The 21,618-nt window shown below is 44.8% G+C and overlaps 1 protein-coding gene across 3 annotated transcripts in view; it reads left to right on the top strand.

The window, feature by feature from the left end:
• Positions 1–21,618, top strand: part of VWA3A (von Willebrand factor A domain containing 3A) — a 60,652-nt gene that overhangs the window by 25,646 nt on the left and 13,388 nt on the right. For all 3 annotated transcript variants that reach the window (XM_047838505.1, XM_047838506.1, XM_047838507.1), the window contains exons 12-22: positions 3,065–3,190; positions 5,700–5,835; positions 5,944–6,047; positions 7,596–7,676; positions 8,093–8,187; positions 9,626–9,745; positions 15,213–15,287; positions 15,433–15,577; positions 16,310–16,505; positions 19,529–19,599; positions 20,677–20,829. In XM_047838505.1, the coding sequence (XP_047694461.1) occupies positions 3,065–3,190; positions 5,700–5,835; positions 5,944–6,047; positions 7,596–7,676; positions 8,093–8,187; positions 9,626–9,745; positions 15,213–15,287; positions 15,433–15,577; positions 16,310–16,505; positions 19,529–19,599; positions 20,677–20,829 (1,302 nt within the window). The remainder of the gene's footprint in view (positions 1–3,064; positions 3,191–5,699; positions 5,836–5,943; positions 6,048–7,595; positions 7,677–8,092; positions 8,188–9,625; positions 9,746–15,212; positions 15,288–15,432; positions 15,578–16,309; positions 16,506–19,528; positions 19,600–20,676; positions 20,830–21,618) is intronic.

Below are 21,618 nucleotides of genomic sequence, written 5' to 3'. Positions count from 1 at the left end.
ACAGTGTTCGAGTGTCGCCATGTCTAGCATTTAACACCAAGGAGCCAAGGTCAGGCAACATTTTCCTTGGGTAACACCCCTTCTGTTTATGTCATTTCTGTCATTTCCCAGACTCTGTTTGTTGAGGCCATGGACCACAGGGGCTAGGACGGTACAGTAAATGAATGAAACTGGCTGATTTAAGAAATCTTTTATCTTGGGGCTCCTGGCTAGCTCAGTTGGTGGAGCATGTGACTCTTGATCGGAGGGTTGTGAGTTCAAGTCCCATGTTGGGTGTAGAGATTACTTAAAAATAAAATCTTAAAAAAAAAAAATAGAGGGGCACCTGGGTGGCACAGTCGGTTAAGCGTCCGACTTCAGCCAGGTCACGATCTCGCGGTCCGTGAGTTCGAGCCCCGCGTCAGGCTCTGGGCTGATGGCTCAGAGCCTGGAGCCTGTTTCCGATTCTGTGTCTCCCTCTCTCTCTGCCCCTCCCCCATTCATGCTCTGTCTCTCTCTGTCCCAAAAATAAATAAACGTTGAAAAAAAAAATTAAAAAAAAAAATAGAGGGGTGCCTAGGTAGTTCAATTGGTTAAGTGTCCAACTCTTGATTTTGACTCAGGTCATGATCTCACAGTTTGTCAGATGGAGCCCTGTGTCAGAAGCTTGCACTCTCTAAACAAACAAATAAACAAACAAACTTAAAAATAAATTCCTTTATCTTAAAACCTGTAGCCCTCTTGGCTTCTCTGTTGTTTTTCTGCCCTTGAGAGAGATATGGCTGCAACAAATTTCATTGTCTTCTTCTTTTTTTTTTTTTAAGTTTATTTATTTTTGAGAGAGGGAGAGAGAGGGAGAGAGAATCCCAAGCTGGCTCCACGCTGTCAGCGCAGAGCTCGATGTGGGGCTTGATCTCAGGCACCGTGAGATCATGACCTGAGCTGAAATCAAGAATAGGAGGCTTAACCAACTAAGCCACTGAGGCACCCCTGTCTTCTTTTAATATGAGCAAAACAACAATAGAAGGATAACAAAACCCTACAGCTGACTCCGATGGAGTGTAGGGGGCGGGGAGCAGAGAGTGTGTGGGGCTTGGAGGACTAGGCAGCACATGCCCCGTCTAGAGAGGTGCCTCTGCTCAGCCCCAGCTCGCTGTTGCTCTGGAGGAATGTGACCCCAGTGCCGCCAGGTCTTGGGATTTTTCAAGAGCTGGAAATCGGGATTTGTGTGTATGTGTGACTCCTTTACATTTTTTTAAAACTGGAGGTAAAATTCACATAACATCGAGTGAACGACTTTAAAGTGAACCATTAAGGGTACTTAGGGGGCTCAGTCAGTTGAGTGTCCAACTCTTGATTTTGGCTCAGGTCATGATCTCACAGTTCATGAGTTCGAGCTTCACATCAGGCTCCATGCTGACAGTGCAGAGCTTGCTTGGGATTCTCGCTCCCTCTCTCTCTGCCCTTCTCCTGCTCTCGTTCTCTCTCAAAATAAATAAATAAACTTAAAAAAAATAAAGTGAACAATTAGTATTTTCACTATGTTGTGCAACCACCAACTTTATCCAGTTCCAAAACATTTCATCCCCCCCCAGAAGAAAATTCTGTACCCATTAAGCAGTTCCTCCCTCTTTCCCCTCCCCCACAGCCCTCTGGAAGCCACCAATCTGCTTCCCATCTCTATGGATTCACCTATTCTGGATATTTCATATCCAGAATCATATACCTTTTGTATTTGTCTTCTTTCAGTTAGCATAATATTTTCTTTTTTTTTTTTTTATTTTTGAGAGTGAGAAAGACAGAGTGTGAGCGGGGGAGGGGCAGAGAGAGAGGCAGACACAGAATCGGAAGCAGGCTCCAGGTTATGGGCTTTCGGCACAAAGCCCGATGCAGGGCTCAAACCCATGAACCATGAGATCATGCCCAGAGCCAAAGTCAGAAGCTTAACCAACTGAGCCACCCAGGCACCCCTGCTTAGTGTAATGCTTTCAGGGTTCATCTATGTTGTAGCTTGTCTCAGAGCTTCATTCTTTTTCGTGGTTGAAGAATATTCCATTTTCTAGATGTACCACCTTTTGTTTATGCATCAGTTGATGGACATGTGGGTTGTCTCCACCCTTGGGCTGTTGTGAACTGCTGTGAACATTGGTGTACAAGTCTCTTGAGTTCCTGTTCTCAATTATTTGGAGTTATAGACCTACAAGTGGAAATGCTGGGTTATGTGGTATTTCTGTGTCCGATTCTTTGAGGAAGTGCCAAACTGGTTTCCACAGAAGCTGCACCATTTTACATCCCTACCAGCAGTGCACAGGGCTCCAACTCTCCACATCCTCACCAATGCTTGCTCAAGTCCTCTTTAAATTACGTTTATGGCCAACCCAGTGGGTGTAAAGTGTTTCTTCGTATCTTTAAGGTTAGAAAACCCTTCAGTTACTTAAAAATACTTCAGGGGTGCCTGGGTGGCTCAGTTGGTGAAGCTTCCAACTTGGGCTCAGGTCATGATCTCAAGGTATGTGAGTTTGAGCCCCGCATCGGGCTCTGTGCTGATAGCCTGGAGCCTGCTTCAGAGTCTGTGTCTCCCTCTCTTTGTCCCTCCCCTGCTCACACTCTGTCTCTCTCTCTCTCTCTCAAAAATAAACGTTAAAAAAATTAAAAAATAAAATAAAAATGCTGCAGAACAATACCGTAGAAATGGAATACAACACATTTGCAGGCTGTATCTAACACATGGACCCTATTTTATCTTATTTTTTAAAGTTTATATACTTATTTTTAGAGAGAGAGAGCACACAAGTGGGGAAGGGGCAGAGAGAGAGAGGAAGAGAGAGAGAATCCCAAGCACTGCACTGGTGGTACAGAGCCCATTAGAGGGCTTGAATTCATGAGCCACAAGATTATGACCTAAGCTGAAGTCAGACCCTTAACTGACTGAGCCATCCAGGCACCCCAATGGACCCTACTTGATAACGTCTGGTTTAAACAATCTGACACTTAGCTTTGGGAAATTACATGGCTGCTTGACCTGCCTTGGCCATTGCTAGTAGCCAAATGACCTCTAATGGCTGATTACTCCTGCTACCCCCAGGTCTATACCAGTTGGGACATGGACCAGCTCCTGGCAGAAATCCAGAAGGCCCAGAGCCTCCTGAGCCACATCCAAGCCTTGCGCAACAGGACCCCCAATGAGGAGCTAACGGGCATGATGAAGGAGGTAGGTGGTGTAGGTGAAGATTTTGGAACTGGCCTCACTCCATTCTCCTTTCTCACCGGTCTCCCTGAGGGCATGGCTGCCAAGGCCCCCATGTGCTAAAGAAAAACAAGGCAAAGCCGTGCCCTCTGCTGTACATGACACCCCTGAGCCGGGTGGGCCTTCCACTGTGCTGGAAGGATCCTGATGGATTTTCTAGCTGAAAAGTTGATTTCAGAGAAAGGCCAGCAGGCCCCTGCCACCCTTCCCGTCTATCACTGTCCTCTCCCTTCACCCCAATTTGGAGAAGGACAGAAACCTCAGCCACACTGAGTGGGCCATCTTGAAGACAGTCTTTGGCACCCAGCACTTCATTCAGGGCAAACGTCCCTGCCTGGCGACTTCACTAATGTAACATCAGTAAATTAACGCAGCCAGCTCATGGACGCAGCACCATAAAAGGTATGAGCTGCTGAGTGGCGCCTGGCTGCCTCAGTCAGAGGAGCGTGCGACTCTTGATCTCAGGGTTATGAGATTGGGCCCCGTGTTGGGTGTAGAGATTACTTAAATAAATAAAACTTAAAAAAAAAAAAAGCAATGAGCTGTTTAGACTGTGCAGAAACTTAACTGTGAACAGAAGGCACGGAGAATGCATTTATCGCTTCACCAAATGAACATGTGGCTGTGTCATAGAAGACATCTTGGCCTGGTTGGACACAATGGAAGAAACACAGCACCTAGAAACTGGAACCTTACATTTTAGCTCCAGCTTTTCTATTTAGTCTCTATAAATCATAACAGCTGTTTGTATTATAATTAGAATAACTCTCTACAGAGTGCCCATTCTAAGATAGGCAGCATGCTTAACTCTTTAAATGTCTTATCTTATTTTAAAAACAACAGTCTGCTGCAGATGTATTATTGTCCCCATTTTACTGATGAGGAAACTGAACTTACAAGGCTAAATAATTTGCCTCAGACCCGAGAGATTAGAGACAGATCAAGTTTGAATTAAACCCAGGTCTGTCTGACACCACAACCTTTCCAGGAGTTTCCCAAAATGCAATACATGCATTACTTATGGTTTGCAAGGTACATGGTTTAATTTTTCTAATATGTATTTAAAACAAGTTCATTATTGTTGTAATACATCTTCTTTCTAAAATTATTTAGGTACAAAAAGGGAATTAATTTTTTAAATGAAATCCAATTAATAATTTAAAGGCTTTAATATTACATATTTGATTTATTTCCTTCTTTAAAAAGATTTTTTAATGTTTATTTTATTTTTGAGAGAGAGAGAGAGAGAGAGAGAGAGCATGGACATGTGTGAGCTGGGGAGGGGCAGAGAGAGAGAGAGAGAGAGACAGAGGATCCAAAGTGGGCTCTGCACTGACAGCAGATGCAGGGTTTGAACCCACAGAACCATCACAGAACTGTGAGATCATAACCTAAGCCGAAGTCAGACACTTAACCAACTGAGCCACTCAGGCACCCAAAAGAGTTAGTTTTTAAAAATAATCTCTAGGGGCTCCTGGGTGGCTCAGTCGGTTAAGCATCCGACTTGGGCTCAGGTCATGATCTCACAGTTTGTGGGTTCGAGCCCTGCGTCGGGCTCTGTGCTAACAGCTCGGAGCCTGGAGCCTGCTTCTGATTCTGTGTCTTCATCTCTCTGCCCCTCCCCTGTTCACGCTCATTAAAACAAACAAACAAACAAACAAACAAACAAGCAAGCAAATAAATAAATAAATTTAAAATAATCTCTCCACCCAGTGTAGGGCTCCAACTCACAACTCCAACATCAAGAGTCACATGCTCTACTGACTAAGCCACCCAGGTGCCCCCATGGTTGATTTATTTTTTAAAAAATTCTAGAGGCACCTGGCTACCTCAGTCAGTGGAGCTTGCCACTCTTGATCTCGGGGTTGTGAGTTTGAGCCCCACATTAGGTGTAGAGATTACTTTAAAATAAATTTTTTTAAAAAATTCTAAACAGGACAGTGGTACTCAGATACAGCAAAATTCATGAAGGCAGTGCTCAAGTGTCCAAAGTTTGGGAATTGCTGTTCTGTGTCTTATTTATACGTGAGTTATGACTTAATATCTCAGAACCTCAGGTTTTCAGTTTGTAAATGTGGGTAAGGGGAAGCTAGGCTAGATCAGGGCTCCTGAAATTATCTGGTGTAGGAGTTACTTTTTACTTCTTCAAAGCCTTGTGTTAGGAGCCCGCAGAAGGGCCATCTGTCATCTTGAAGTCCAAGGTGCCGATCTTGATGGTAAGGGTGGGGAAGGGGCCAAGAGGATGGACAAATCAAAGAGAAAGCAAATTGCTGGGGACATCTTCTTACTCTGGAAATTCTAGCAATCTCCAGAGAAGGGGATGGGGATGGTGGGAGGGGAAGGCAGAATTGCCTTAATTTTCCAGGTAATATTTTCAGATGCTCCACTTAGGGGAATGGGGTGGGTCGGGGAGACTAGGGATTCCAAGCTCTAAAATGTGATTTTGTAATGAGGGCTTTTAAATTTAATTTAGATTTCCACAGAGATTACAAAAGGGCCACTCACAGGTCTCTTGCCTAAACCCCCAAAGCATGAGGGTCCCCTCACAATTGAGTTCCCAAACTTGGAGAAGACTTCTGCAGAATGGCTAAAGATCAATGGCCTAAAAGGTAAGTCCCCAATGAGGGCAGAACCCAGGACTCATGTGACTAACTAAAGTCATGAATCCTCTGGGGCTCCAAGGGTTGTATCTCACACCCCACTATTTATTTTTACAGCCAGAAAACTAAGCCTTTATCAGGTTCTGGCACCCAATGCATTCTCTCCCGTGGAGGAATTTGTGCCTATTCTCCAGAAAACAGTATCTTCATCTATCTATGAGGTAACTCAGAGTCAGAGTTCTCTCCAGGCTTCTGCAGGGGGGCGCTTTTGTGACATTTCCCTTCTTAAATGTTCAAGAAATAAGAGTAATAAGTCAGATCACAGGGAGTAGGGGTCTAAAGGTCTGGAGTAGGTTGTAAGCTTTCCACCCAGGACTGTAGAACTCTCATCAGATCTATCCCAACTGCTATTTTGCAAAGATTTGAAAAATGGACTTGGGAGATGGGATAAGAGGGAGCAAGTCAGGTACTATAGTTACCTCCTCCTTGAAGGTTTTCCTCTGTGCACTCAGAACACACTTACTTTCCTTGTATCCTCACTGTACCTGGTACAGCTTCTGCTCCAGCTCTTATGATGTGTTAATATGTGTACTTGTTATGTGTCTAAACCCCCAATGGCCTATGAGCCTTTAAAAGAACAAACTCTTGAGGTGCCTGGGTGGCTCATTCAGCTGAGAGTCTGACTTCAGCTCAGGTCATGATCTCATGAGTTCGAGCCCCACATTGGGCTCTGTGCTGACAGCTCAGAGCCTGGAGCCTGCTTCAGATTCTGTGTCTCCCTCTCTCTCTGCCCCTCCCCCACTTGTGCTCTCTTTCTCTCTCTCAAAAATAAATAATAAAAAAAAACATTAACCAAGAGAACAAACTCTGTTCTCCAACCCTGTATCCCCATTATCTAGTACAACTAAGCAGTCAATGAATATTTCCCAGATGGCTAACTGGGTGGAAGGAAGGATAGAAAAAAGAAATAAAAGAAGAATGAATGGATGGATAGAAAGAAATGGTGATGATGAATGAATAGATAAAATGATGGATGGATGTTTGGTTGGTTGGTTGGTTGGTTGGATGAATGGATGGATGGGTGATGGGTGGATGGATGGATGGATGGATGGAAATGTAAACTTCCATATGGAAGTATGGAAGGGGAAAAGTAGAAGGATGAATGACAGAATTAAAAAAGGTGAAAGGATTAAAGTACAATGAAAGGATGGAGAAATGGAAGGACGGAATAATAGGTAAAGGGAAACATCATTGAAAAGATGGAAGAATGAGAGGGAAGTGGGATAGATAATTGTAGCAATGGATTAATGAATGACCGGGTGGATGGATATCTTGGCAGAGGATGAAAAATTAGACAACTTGGCAGAGGACGAAAAATTAGATTTTCGAAGGGTCCATGAAGGTCTATCTGGGTTTCTAGGCCTATGAGCCCATGGCCAGTATGTTTCAAGGTCTCCAACTATCCTATTACAAAACTTCCAGCCATATCTTGTAATCAAGACCCTGCTGTTTGTAAGAGCCTCCCCAGAAGGGAGCCTGGCTAGTTGTCAGGCATGGTGCATTCAGGGACCACTGTCCTGAAGGACTTCTGTCACCAGCTCCAGGCATGGCAATGACTAGGGAGGCATAACCCACCCCCAGATGTGCTCAAAGCCCACTTCCCTCTTATGCATCTGATTTGGAGAGCCCAGCACCCAAATTAAACTTACAGTCATTCCCCACATGTGCTCTGTTCACCTGCTGCCCATCCTGGCAACACCTGAATGCAGAAGGCAATGGTACAATTTGAATGGCATGACGGGACAGTGAAGAATGTTCATGTGGACCCGCCCTTCCTCTATGAGTACCAGGTTAGTAATGGGTCCAATAGGTCAGAATATGTGGTATGAGAAGAGAGAATGTGAGGAAGGCACCATGGAATGTGGAGACCCAAAACCATTGGCTGAACTCCCTCTTATAAACAGAAACTGTTCTCTGCCTCCAGGCACTGCTGGAGCTTTCTACACTTGTTTCCCAGGGAGGAACCTGTCAAACAAAAGTCTCTAATCTTTTGGGGCAAGATCTACTTCCTCTCCCATCTGAGGCAATGAAATATTTGAACTTCCTGGTCTTGTGGCAGACTCATCAATGATTTAGTGGAATGTTTATACTGCCTGGATACCCATGACCTTGACACCTCATTCCCAGAAGCCAACCTTCCCCACACAGACCCTTTAACCAGCCATCCTTTGATCTGTCACTCACTCTGTGGCCTGTGGGTTTACAGAAACAGCTCAGCAGAGCTATGCGGATGTATGAGAGGCGGATCGAGTGGCTCTCCTTGGCCAGCAGAAGAATCTGGGGCACCGTCTGTGAAAAAAGGTACCTTCCCTCAAAGTAGTGTTCTTGTCCTTTGTGAGTCTGGTGTGTGACATACACACTCATCCAGCTCATGAATTCCCTGTTGGTAGCATCAGAAACCACCACTTAGATAAGGATCAACAATCACTCAGCAGAAACCTTGGAGGAAAAAGTTACCACTACCATCATCAATATCAATAATTGTGTATCATCGTTGTGTTTACTTAGGATTCTTTCAGTTAAAAAGCCACAGAAACTAAATGCAAATTGGCTTAAGCAAAACAGGGAAGTCTGGTTAAGGTAACTGAAAATTCTAAAATAGATTTGATTGCTGTCTTCAGGTATGGCTCCATCCAGGGGTTCACGTGTGTCAGGAATCTTTCTCTGTCTCTCGGCTCTACTTCCTTCCCTTTTGGCTTTGTTTTCAGGCAGGCTTTACCCATCCAGGTAGCAGGATAGCCACCTGAAACTCCTGACTTGCTTTCTACCAGTTTAGCACTCCCAGGCTTGGAGTAGGGGTCCATCGATGGGCTATTCAACTCTGGCCTGGGAGGTATGATGTTCTAATTGCCAAAAGTCAAATGCCCACCCTTCAAGCTTAGGGTGGTTCTGTTTCACCCAATTCAAATGGCCTGAAAGAGGCAGAGGAGTTTTCCAAAGGAAAATCAAGATGCTGTTGTGACAGGAGGTAATAGATTCTGCATAGGGAGAAACAGTTGGCAACCATGATAGCCATCCTTACCGTTTCACACCTTATTGGATGCATTCCCACTTACAAAGTACTATATTATTCAATCATTTAATTCTCAAAACTAACCTATGAGAAGTCTTATAAATAGTTCCTAGTTAAATATATGAAGGATCAGAGAGGTTTTGTGACTTGCCTAAGTCACACAGGAAGTGGAACTCTGACTCTCAATCCAGAGGATTTGCTTCTGCTATCCATAATTGCTGTCTCAAAATGAGAGTAGAGGGTGGAGTTGGGAATTGATTTGAGGTTGTGAAAGAAGACCAGATGGGGCTAAGGATCTTAAAACAGAGAAAGGTCACAAAAAGATGCATTTATTTCCCCAGAGGCTCAGATACACCTAATTCCCCATCTAATTTGCTTACCTTGTTTCTGTTTCCCCTACAGAGACCCCAATCTAGAATAATGAATGCTAGGGCTTTAAAACAGGGAAATGCCTGCTTTCCAGGCATCCCCCGCCCCTTAAACCATCTCCACCCTGATGTGACTTTACTCCATGATGGGAGCCCCTGGGAGAGAAGCTTCCACGATCCCCTTAGTCTACTGTTGTAAACCCACTCCTATTGACCTCACACCATGGAAAAGATTTTGGCCAGCTGTAAGTTTGGCATGTAGAATTCCCCTGGAAAAAACTTTAAATAGTAAAATGGAACAAAATAAACATTATCTGAGAGATTCGGTTCTCTTCTTAAAGCTTGTGTTTCTCTTTAGGGTGGTTATACTGCTGGATATCTCTGTGACCAATTCCATGTACATTATTCATATCCAGCACTCCCTGCGGCTTCTGCTGGAGGAGCAGTTGTCCAACAAGGACTGCTTCAACCTCATCGCGTAGGCTCCTGGGTCCCGGTGGGGGGCTGGGGGCAGGGGGCGCGGGTGCTCTGTGCCACTGCTGGGCTGAGGTTCCCGGCAGGTGGCTGGATGACAGATGTTACCAGCACCCAGCATCCTAGGATGGCCATCAGCTTATCTGATTTGAATCATCTTGTTTACGGTACTGAATAATTAAATGGTTGCAGGACAGTCCCACTGGGGCGAAGGTGTAAGTGGCCCCAAAACACACAGCTTGATCAGCCAAGATAAAGTAACTCAGCCCATTGCCCCATTTGGATCCTGAGCTGATAAACATGAAAGAGAAAAAGAAGGGCCCCGGGCATGCCCCAGTCTTGGTACATGTCTAGCAAGACCTAATATGCCAAACGTTTAGGATTCCAATCCCAAATGTTAACTATATACACTTATATATATAACTATATATGTTTAAATTATGTGTAACTATATAATATATAATTCTATATATTTAAATGATATATATAAATAATTTGATATATACTTTAAAATATCAATATTATATATAAAATAGACATATTTTTAAACATATTTATTTATTTATTTTAAGAGAGAGAAAGAGTAAGCAGGGGAGGGGCAGAGAGACAGAGAGAAGGAGAGAGGGAGAATTCCAAACAGACTCCATGCTGTCAGCACAGAGCTCAATGCAGGACTCAATCTCACGAACCATGACCTCAGGGCCATGACCTGAGCCAAGATCAAGAGTCAGATGCTTTAACCTACTAAGCCACCCAGGTGCCCTTAAAATATATATTTTAAAAAATCTTTTTTAAGTTTTTTTAATGTTTATTTATTTTTGAGAGAGACAGAGACTGAATGCAAGTGGGTTAGGGGCAGAGAGAGGGAGAAACAGAATCCGAAGCAGGCTCCAGGCTCTGAGCCATCAGCACAGAGCCCGATGTGGGGCTCGAACCCACAGAGCTGTGAGATCATGACCTGAGCCAAAGCCAGGCGCTCAACCTACTGAGCCACCCAGACGCCCCGAAAAACATTTTTTTTTAACATTTGTTCAATTTTGAGAGACAGAGCATGAGCAAAGGAGGGGCAGAGAGAGAGGAAGACACAGAATCCGAAGCAGGCTCCAGGCTCTGAGCTGTTGGCCCAGAGCCCAGCTCAGGGTTCGAACTCATAAACTGTGAAATCATGACCTGAGCCAAAGTCAGATGCTCAACCGACTGAGCAACCCAGGTGCCCCCATATATATTTTTAAAATTATATACAACTGGGGTGCCTGGCTGATTCAGTCAGTGGAGCATACAACTCTTGATCTTGGGGTTGTGGGTTTGAGCCTCACATTGAATGTAGAGATTACCTAAAAATAAAATCTTAAAGAAAATTATATGTAACTATATATAACTTAAATTATATGCAGTTAAATATATAGTTATATAAATTAACTATATGTATGTATAGTTATATATATAATTTAAATTATAACTACATATACATATATTTAAATTATGTATTATATATAGTCATATCTAATTTATATATATAGCTATATATAATTCAAATAGGGGCGCCTGGGTGGCGCAGTCGGTTAAGCGTCCGACTTCAGCCAGGTCACGATCTCGCAGTCCGTGGGTTCGAGCCCCGCGTCGGGCTCTGGGCTGATGGCTCAGAGCCTGGAGCCTGTTTCCGATTCTGTGTCTCCCTCTCTCTCTGCCCCTTGCCTGTTCATGCTCTGTCTCTCTCTGTCCCAAAAATAAATAAATGTTGAAAAAAAAATTTATAATTCAAATATATATATAGTTTTATATATTTATTTTAATGGCATACCTTTTTCACTAATTAGGGGACAAAGAAAAGGAACCCACTTGAACTATACACTTTTGTATCACTTCATATCAAATAGGGAGTATTTTTTTTTAATGTTTATTAAATTTGAGAGAGAGCGTGAACAGGGAAGGGGAGAGAGAGAGAGAGAGAGAGAGAGAGAGAATCCAAAGCAGGCGGCTCCGGGCACCAAGCTGTCAGTGAAGAGCCTGATGCGGGGCTCTAACTCAGGAACTGTAAGATCATGACCTGAGCCAAGATCGGATGCTTAACTGACTGAGCCATCCAGGTGCCTCTCAAATAGAGAGTATTCTAAATCAATTAAGACAGCGGTTAATATTATATATTATTCTGTACCAGAGCCTAATCTTTTTCTAATAAATGTTACAGAAAAAATTCTTAGAGATACATATTAGGCAATGTTTTCATTAATTTATCCATCCATTCATTCAACAAACTTTTATTGAAAGCCTGCTCTGTGCCAATCACTACACTCAGCATTGGGGATACAGAAGTGCATATACATAATACCTGTTCTCAAGGAACTTGGGGTCTAGTAGAGGGAGACAGGCATGTTAAGAAATAAGTGTTATTAACTGTTTTCTACAGAAATAGGTAGAAGGCAGGACCAGACCATCCTGCCTGAGCAGAGTTAGGTCAGAAAATATTCACAGAGGAAGTGACCCTTTTGCCAAGTCTTACCAAGTGAGCAGGTGTTTACCTAGCACATGTGAATGATGGGGGCAGTGGGGAGGAAAGGCATTTTTGGCAAAGGGAACAACATGAGGCATACAGGTGTTGGAACTGTGGAACGTTGCATATTGTGTTGGAACAGAGACTATGGAAATTTGGGAGGCCATCAGGGAGTTCAGTAGGTTACAGGGTGAGAAAGAGAGACTGTGCATGACAGAATAAAACAGGTGATGGAGAATTTATACATAAAGGATGTGCTCAGGAGCTTTTATACTACAGGACATATAGGCATTAAAGGATTTTAAGCAAGGTCATAAGATGAGCGGATCTTGAATGCTCAAGTCGCAGTGCGAAGGACGCATTAAAGGGATGGAGGCCATTTGGACCGCTCCAGTGGTCTGCACTAGTGTGGAGTAGGCTTGAACTGTTGGCCATGGTGATGGAGGAAGGGATGCATGTGAGAGCCATTGCAGAGTTAGAATCCGCAAAGCGTCGTTACCATGTGGCTATAGGGGGTGAGAGAACAGTGAAGAGAGGATAGCCCAGATGGAGCAGATCTTGGAAGGAGAAGATAGTTTTAACCATGTAGAGTTGGAGGTTTCCAAGAGGAGATGTCCTTGGAGGGGTTCCATTGAGGAGTTCTAGCCAGGAAGCACAGGTCTGCAAGCCATCAGTATTCTGGTTATGTGGTTCCACACACGGAAGTGCATGAATTGCACCTGTGGAGATGTGAAGGTGAGAGAGGACAACCAAAGACAGAACTGATGAGGCACTGACATTTGGAGGGAAGCACCAGAGAAACACAGGAGAGGAGCAGCAGAGAGGTAGGAGGAAAACGAGGAGAGAGCAGTATTGAGAAGCGAGGTCTCAGAAAGAAACAGAGTTTGATCTGCAGAAGAAAAGCAAGAAGGGGAAGAATGAAGGAATCTACTGAATTTGACAGTAAAGCTCACTGGTAACAAAAAATGAGATATAGGATTTTGGAATTCAGTTTGGCAACTGAATATTTAAAAGGTTTAAAATAATAACAGTGCCCAGTGCTGGTGATGATGCAGTAAGAAGGGAACTCTTGGAAACTGTCAGTAGAATTGTAATTTGGTATAGCCCTTGTATTAAATTTTTAAGTATATATTCTTCATTCCTTCAGTTAAACCTTTATATATTATCTGAAGGGAATACAAAGCCAAGTGTACAGAGATAACCATGCTGGGTTGTTCAGTACAGAGTCTAACACGGATAAACCTGGAAACAAACTGCATGACCCTTGGAAAAATTGGTAAAACAATCCTGACAGTGCAACTATTCAAAAGAATGAGGGAGAGTTACATGTGTGCATTTAGAAAAATGTCCTCCGTAAGTCCCAACGAAAGGGAACAGGTAGATTACGAATAGTATGTACTGTATAATTCCATTTCTGTAAATATATATTTACCTCTTCTGTGGTTTTTTTTTTAAAGTATAGTTGACACACAATGTTAGTTAGTTTCAGGGGTACAACTCAGTGATTTGACAAGTTTTACACATTTATTTTTTAAATTTAGTTTAAAGATTTTATTTATTTATAAGTAATCTCTACACCCATCATGGAGCTCGAACTTACAACTGAGATCAAGAGTCGCATGCGTTACAGACTGAACCAGCCAGGCACACCTGTGCTTTTTTTTTTTTTTTATCTGAAAGAATATAGAGTAAAAAGTTAACAATTTTTTTCTGAGGAATAAAATTGGACAAATTTTCACTCTCTGGATGTTGTTAAAATTTTTATCCAGTTGTAATAGAGGATTTATTACCAACTACAATACATATTTTCATGAGGGGGAAGAAGGTCATTGGTTTTATTTTAAGTTTTATTTGTTTATTTTGAGAGAGAGAGAGAGAGAAAGAGAAAGTGTGCAAGGGACGGTGTGTGTGAGACAGAATTTGAGAGAGAGAATCTGAAGCAGGCTCTGCACTGTCGGCATGCTGAAGAGGCAGTGCTCCATCTCAGGATGGTGAGATCATGACCAAGGTCATTGTTAATATTTGCCAGAGAACCTACCAGAAGCTTGACTGCAGTGGGTTGAGGAGTAAGGAGATGCTGGGACATTGTTTTTCCAGGGAGCTCGTCCATACATACAAAAGAGAAGTAGCTAATAGAGAGTCCCTGGTAGAAAGAAGAAGTTATTTTTGAGAATGGACAGGCTTGGGGTGGCTGGATGGCTCAGTTGGTTAAGTGTGTCTGATTCGTGGTTTCAGCTCAGGTCATGATCTCATGGTTCATGGGTTCCAGCCCTGCATCAGGTTCTGTGCTGACAGTGCAGAGCCTGCCTGGGATTCTCTCTCTCTCTCAAAATAAAGAAATAAACTTAAAAAAAAAAAAAAGAATAGGCTTGAACATTCACAGAGACAAGGGGGAAGAGTGGAATAGAGAGGAGGAAGGAGTTTGAGGGGGAGGGAGACGTCTGTGGGCAGGTCTCAAAAGATCAGGTAGAAGACTTAATCTTGAGCTAGAAAAGGGATTGCCTTTGAGAAAGGCAACCAGTCCTCTTCTCAAGGATTTAAATTCTGCCTCATGGGAAAATGAGATGATGCATTTTTTTTTCTTAATTAAAAACTATCGTGCAGACAGAGTGAAAAAAAATGAGTTATGGGGCTGAATCAGTGCTAGGGGGATTTAAAAAGGGGGAAATGACTCTCTCCTTTGGGGGTGGGGAGTTCACCCAGAGAAGGGAGCTGGTGTCAGAAAGGAACCCTGGCCATAGCTGGTCCTGGCTCTGTGTCTCCACTGAGAGCCCCTCAGCTCTGCTCATACCGGGAACGTACTGTGACACATCAGGACCAGCAAGGAAATCTTGCGGCTGGCCCAGGCCAGGGACATCCTAGCATTTTTCGGTGTAGTCAGAATTTTGCTCCCCAAAAAGACCTGGGAGCCCAAAGACCTGGGGTGTAGAGTGGCCAGATCTTCTGCTTAAGAACACACCCTCTTTCCTTCCCTGCCAAGGTTTGGAAGCACAATAGAAAGCTGGAGGCCAGAGATGGTTGCCGTAAACCACGAAAACTTGCAGAGCGCCTGGCGGTAGGTGACTGTCAGAGGCACCTGCTGTGTCTCAGGGCGGCCTCTGCGGTTCTGTTTTCTCTGTCCCCCTCTCCACCAGAATCCCTGACCTCCCTCCGGGGCCTCACAGCCAGCCTCCCTCAGCAAGGCCCTCCTTGCCTCCTAGTTGGGCCCTGACTCTGCAGTGTCACGGCAGCAGGAACGTCCTCAGCGCCCTGCGGAAGGCTGTGGAAGTGGATTTCAAGGACAAAGACGGTCACCAATCTCAGGGCATCTACCTCTTCACGGGTGGCATCCCTGACCAGGACGTGGTGGGTAGGCCTCGTCCTGGGCATCCTTTCTGACCCCACATCTTCCCCTAGGTGGACGCCTAGCAACGGGTTTCCCCAGCATGATTTTCCAAAGGAGATTTTATTTATGTATTTATTTATTTATTATTTTTAAATTTTTTTAAGTTTATTTATTTTTTATTTATTTATTTTACTTTTTAGAGTTTATTATTTTAAACATTTTAAGTTTATTTATATTTTGAGAGAGAGAGAGAGCAGGGAAGGGGCAGAGAGAGAGAGGGAGAGAGAGAATCCCAAGCAGACTCCACAAACCGTGAGATCATGACCTGGGCTGAAACCAAGAGTCAGACACATAACCGACTGAGCCTCCCAGGCCCCCCCCACACACACAAAGTACATTTTAATGTGCAGAAAAGTCACCCGGGGATGTTGTGAAAATGCAGACCTTGTTCCCGAAGGCCTAGCCTGGGACCTGAGAGTCTGCCTTCCTGTCGAGCTCCCGGGAGACATCCATGCTTCTGGTCCCTAGACCACACTCGGCATGGCCAGGCTCTCAGGTCCACCCCCCTGGCCTTACCTATTAAGACAGAGAAATTGTGGCCCAAGCTCAGTTATCCTTCTGTCCTCAGTGTCTAGTACTAGACCAGGCACACAACAGGCCCTGAAGAAGGAGGATTAGGCTCAACTGACCTGAAACCAGTCGCGACAGGAGCCCTCAGCTGTGGGGCCTTCCTGCCCTCTCTCCCCTCACAGCCCATGCTCAGCGCCTACATGGCTGAGGCCTGTGGGGGCTGCGATCTCCAGCTGAACATATGTCTCTTCTATGTGGGCGAGCCCCAGATGGACATCATGCCCCCTGCCCGCTATGCCAGCCGCATCGACACAGCCGCTGCCTACCGGGAGATCACCCAGGCCACGGCCGGACGTTTCCACTGGTTTGGAGACACAGGTGCATGAACGAGTGTTGGCAGGCCCCTGTACCTCTTTCCTTCCAGAAAGTTGTCTCAGTACCAACATAGCTCCCTGTGCCATAGATATGTTCTAGAAAAAGGGCGTGTGAAAATCACGTTTGAAAAAGCAGAATTCCTATTCTAGGGATGGATGGTGGTGAGGATTGCAAGATAATATGAACATACTTAATGCCACTGAACTGTACCCTTAAAACATGGTTAAAATGGTAAATTTTATGGTAAGCATATTTTATCACAATTTTTTAGAGTAAAAGGAAAAAAAAGCAAGCCTACTTAAAAATATTTTATTTACTTACTTATTCAGTGATTTATTTTTAAGTAAGCTCCACGCCCAGTGTGGGGATTGAACTCATGACCCTGAAATCAAGAGTCGCACGATCTTCCTACTGACACAGCCAGGTGCCCTGACTTAAAAATATGTTAAGGCCAATATAGGGTCTAAACCAAGGACAAGGCATTTGTAAAGAAATGACAAGACAGGAGCGCCTGGGTGGCTGAATCGGTTGAGCGTCTGACTTCAGCTCAGGTCATGATCTCGCAGTTCGTGGGTTTAAGCCCCGCATCGGGCTTGGTGCTGACAGCTCAGAGCCTGGAGCCTGCTTTGGATTCAGTGTCTCCTTCTCTCTCTGTTCCTCCCCTGCTCATGCTCTGTCTCTCTTTCTCTCTGTCTCTCTCTGTCTCTCTCTCTCTCTCAAAGATAAAGATTAAAAAAAATTAAAAAAAAAAAAAAAGAAATGACAAGACAAAGGAAAGGGGGTTAGGGGCGGTAGACTGTGGGAAGGCAAACAGAAGGAGGCGACTAACATAAGGTCAGGGTTGTTTTAGTAACAACCAGGGTTGTTTGTTGTTTCCGGTGCTTTTCCTCCTCTTCCTGGCAAGGCAGAGGGAGACACCCTAAAATGGAAATTTACATCCTGCTCTTAGGCAAATGGAGGTGGGAGGAGGGTAGAGAACGTTTTGACTGTTTCTCAACTGTCTTCAGCTCAAAATAATCCTATGCCAAACTGGCATATTTTGGGATGGCATGCATATTCTGATCCCCTGCAACTATCACAAAAAAAGAAATTCTTGGGGTGCCTGGGTGGCTCAGTCAGTTGAGAGTCCAACTCTTGATTGCAGCTCAGGCCATTATCTCAATATTTGTGGGATCAAGCCAGCTCTGTGCTGACAGCATGAAGCCTGCTTGGGATTCTCCGTCTCCCTCTCCCTCTCTCTCTGCCCCTTCCCCACTCGTGCCTACCTCTCTCTCTCTCAAAATAATTAAATAAACTTAAAAAAAAAAAAAGTACTCACTGTCTAGGATGCCTGCCTGGGTCAGTCAGCAACTCTTGATATCCATAGCATGAGCTGAAACCCCACATTGGGCCTAGAGCCTAGTGAAAAATGAATAAATAAATTAGGTTAAAAAAAAAAAAAGTGCAGGGGCACCTGGGTGGCTCAGTCGGTTGAGAGTCCGACTTCGGCTCAGGTCATGATCTCACAGTGCGTGGGTTCAAGCCCTGCATCAGGCTCTGTGCTGACAGCTCGGAGCCTGGAGCCTGCTTCGGGTTCTGTGTCTCCCTCTTTCTCTGCCCCTCCCCCACTCACGCTCTGTCCCTCTCTCTCTCTCTCCCTCTCTCTCTCTCTCTCTCTCAAAAATAAACACTTTTAAAAAAAAGTGCTAACTTTCACTTTTCTAAAGTGACATAAATTTTCTTTTTTCTTTTTTTTTTAAAGTCTTATTTATTCATTTTTGAGAAAGAGAGAGCGAGCCAGCGAGCTCAAGCGGGGGAGGGGCAGAAAGAGAGAGAGAGAATCCCAAACAGGCTTTGTGCTGTCAATGCAGAGCCTGACATGGGGCTTGATCTCATGAAATGTGAGACCATGACCTGAGCCAAAATCAAGAGTTGGACACTTAACCGACTGAACCACCCAGATGCCCATAAGTTTTCTTTTTTAAAATATACTTTTAAGTATGTTAGATAGACATTATGATGATCATTTCACAATATATATAAATATTCATGTATATAACAAAATGATTTGTTGTACACATGAACCTAATATCATGTCATATTGTGATACATTATGTCAATAATATATGTCTCAATTACATATATACATATATATGCTTTTAAGTAACAAAAGCGATAATACAGATAATGGATTAGGTGGTATGGAGATAAGGCAAAATCATGACTGGGACACAGGAGTGATTGAGGCTCAGGACCCACTAGTACATTCCACCTTCTCTGATTTAGAAACAAAGAAATGACTCCCAAGGACATGAGTTACCTGTGGTACAAAATCAGTGGCATAGCTGGGGCTGGAACCCTGGGGCCCTGTTTCCCAGCTCTTTCCATGAAAAGCATTGGGCATATACATAGAAGTTATTGTCGGTGATGATTGCTAATAACAGGACACACTTCTAGAATAGTTATCATATGCCAGACACAGTTCCAAGCATTTTGCATGTATTAGTATTGATTCCTCACAATGATCCTCTGAAGTAGGTTATCCCCATTTTACAGATGGGAAAGCTGAGACAGAATCCAAAAGCACGTGGTTAGTAAGTGGTGGAACCAGGACTTGAACCCAGGCAGGCCAACTTCAAAGTCTGTCTTCTTAGTCATTACATTCCAGTGCCTCTCAAATAAGTCACCAATATTCACTACAGACACTGGATAGTTTAATCCTAAAGTGGGTCTTCTTATTCACTGGAATAGCGGGACCATCACTCCTAACCCATCCTTCCTCTGGGTGAAGGCAGTCAGCTGGGTGCAAGCCACTGGGTCCCGGGGCCAGCCCCACTACTGGTAACTTCAATGTACCTGCCCATCCCCTTCACCACTGGGTGGGGCTGTGGGGGTGGGGGGTGGGGGACCTGGTCAGCACAGCCCATCAGGACCCCTTCCTGCCCTTCGGGCTCAGGTCACCTCCACACAGCCCTCATGTAAAGAGATATGGACGCTCTCCATGATCTACACCCCTCCTCCATGCTCACGATGTACCTTGCTTCCAGGTATTTACGAAAGCGATGACATCAATGCCATCGTGTCTGAGATGGAAAAGGCTCTCAACTACTCCCAAAAGGTATGCCTTACGTGTGGGCAAACGACTGCCCTTCTCTATTTGTGCCCTGGGGCTGCCATATAAAGTACCACAAATTAGGCGGCTTAAAGCAATAGACATTTATTCTCTCACCGTTTCAGAGGCTAGAAGTCTGCAATTAAGGTGGTAGAAGGGCCATACTCCTTCTGAGGTCTCTGAGTAGAATCCCTCTGTAGCCCTTCCTAGCTGCCAGTGCTGGTTGGTGTTTAAAAAATTGCACAGGGTGCACCTGGCTGGCTCAGTAGGTTAAGCGTCCGACTTGGGCTCAGGCCAGGATCTCACAGTTCGTGGGTTTAAGCCCCGCGTCGGGCTCTGTGCTGATAGCTCAGAGCCTGGAGCTTGCTTTAGATCCTGTGTCTCTTTCCCTCTCTGCCCCTCCTCTGCTTGCGCTCTGTCTTTCTCTGTCTCTCAAAAGTGAATAAACGTTAAAAAAATTTTTAATAAAAAAATGTTTAATAAAAATAAAAATTAAATTAAAAATTGCACTGGATACTTGTTTAAAATGGCAAGGAAGGGGGGCACCTGGGAGGCTCAGTCAGTTAAGTGTCCAACTCTTGATATCAGCTCAGGTCATGATCTTGTGGTTCGTGAGTTCAAGCCCCTCATTGGGCTCTATGCTGACATCTCAGAGCCTGGAGCCTGCTTCAGATTCTGTGTCTGCCTCTCCCTCTCTTCCTGTCCCCACCTCTCTCTCTCTGAAAAATAAGTAAACATTAATTTTTTTTTAAATAGCACTTGCCCTAAAAGCATAGTTGGCATGCTTTCTTGGCACGAGGGTTTGGGACCCCCAGGGAATTAACTAGCCCAGTGCCTGAGGGATCCCACACCCTACATACGTGGGACTTACAATTAATAGTTTTGATCCACAGTGCTTATGGCCCTAGAAACAGGAGCCCAGAGGTGCCAACGGACCCAGTCTCTCCTGCTGTGTGTGTGTCTGTGTGTGTGTGTGTGTATGTGTGTGTGTGTGTTTTGTGCATGTGCACTCTGTCTGTCTGCCCCCTGCTTGGAGGCACACCGTGGCTGGGGTGCTGCTAACCTGCCCAGTCCCCATTGCAGTGTGCCTTACTGGTGTCCTCACTGAAGAACCAGTCTGGGAAAGAAGTGGAAAGCTCAGCCCTCCTGAAAGAAAAACCAAAGATGTTCAAGCAAAGAAGTCAGCCCAGGAAACTCTATTCTTCCAAGCCCACAGCTCCCTCGGTGGCCAGAATGGTTTGACTCCCCTCCCTAATAACACAGCGTGGATTTTGTTGCCACCTTGTCTCCTAGTCTTTCCTAGATCTTAAAATGACCCAGGCCACTCTCCCAGACCCCAGGGCCAGCAGGGTGGGGGCAGGGTGGTCAATGTCCCGGGGGTACCTCCAGCTCCCCCTCTTCTGGGGGATCTGCTTCTCAGCTCTGGGGGCATCTCTGGCCTCCTCTCCACCCACCTTTGGCTCTGCCTGGCTATCTCAGCTTGATTCCTGTGCCGGGTACTAAGGACTCCATGGAATTGGCACCCACTGTTACATCTGATGGCTGTAAGGCAAGAGGGTTTATCCTGGAGGGTCTGTTTGGGCAAAGGGTATCTAATGGGCTCCTGCTGCCATGGGAGCCACTGCTGCCCAAGGCTTAGCAGGGGCCTGATAGGACCCTGAGGGTAGACCTGTGCCTGATAGGGCCTTATCCCCGTCACAGCCGATCCAACCTGTCCTACCTAAAATATCCACCCCACTGCAGAAATCAGAGAGACCTCAGAATGACTCCGGACTCCACAGTGCTTGTGAGCAGAAGCAGCAAATACCTGGAGCTCTTCAGTGTTTCACTGATGGACAGATCCTTGCAAACATAATGCATTTGCAGAATGAGGGGACCAGTCCGGATCTTGTGTCGCCTACTCTCAGCCCGGGGGCTGCACTTCCAGGAGGTTCTGCCCACACAGGTTCTGCCCTCATTCAAAGAATTCAAGCAGGTTCCAGGAACCAGCCCAGATGCAAATTCTGGGACAAAATCCCGGAGTCT

The sequence above is a fragment of the Prionailurus viverrinus genome, chromosome E3 (assembly GCF_022837055.1).
Source record: "Prionailurus viverrinus isolate Anna chromosome E3, UM_Priviv_1.0, whole genome shotgun sequence".
Taxonomy (NCBI): domain Eukaryota; kingdom Metazoa; phylum Chordata; class Mammalia; order Carnivora; family Felidae; genus Prionailurus; species Prionailurus viverrinus.
Note: the sequence above shows the minus strand (reverse complement) of the source record. Positions and strands in the feature narration are given on the sequence as shown.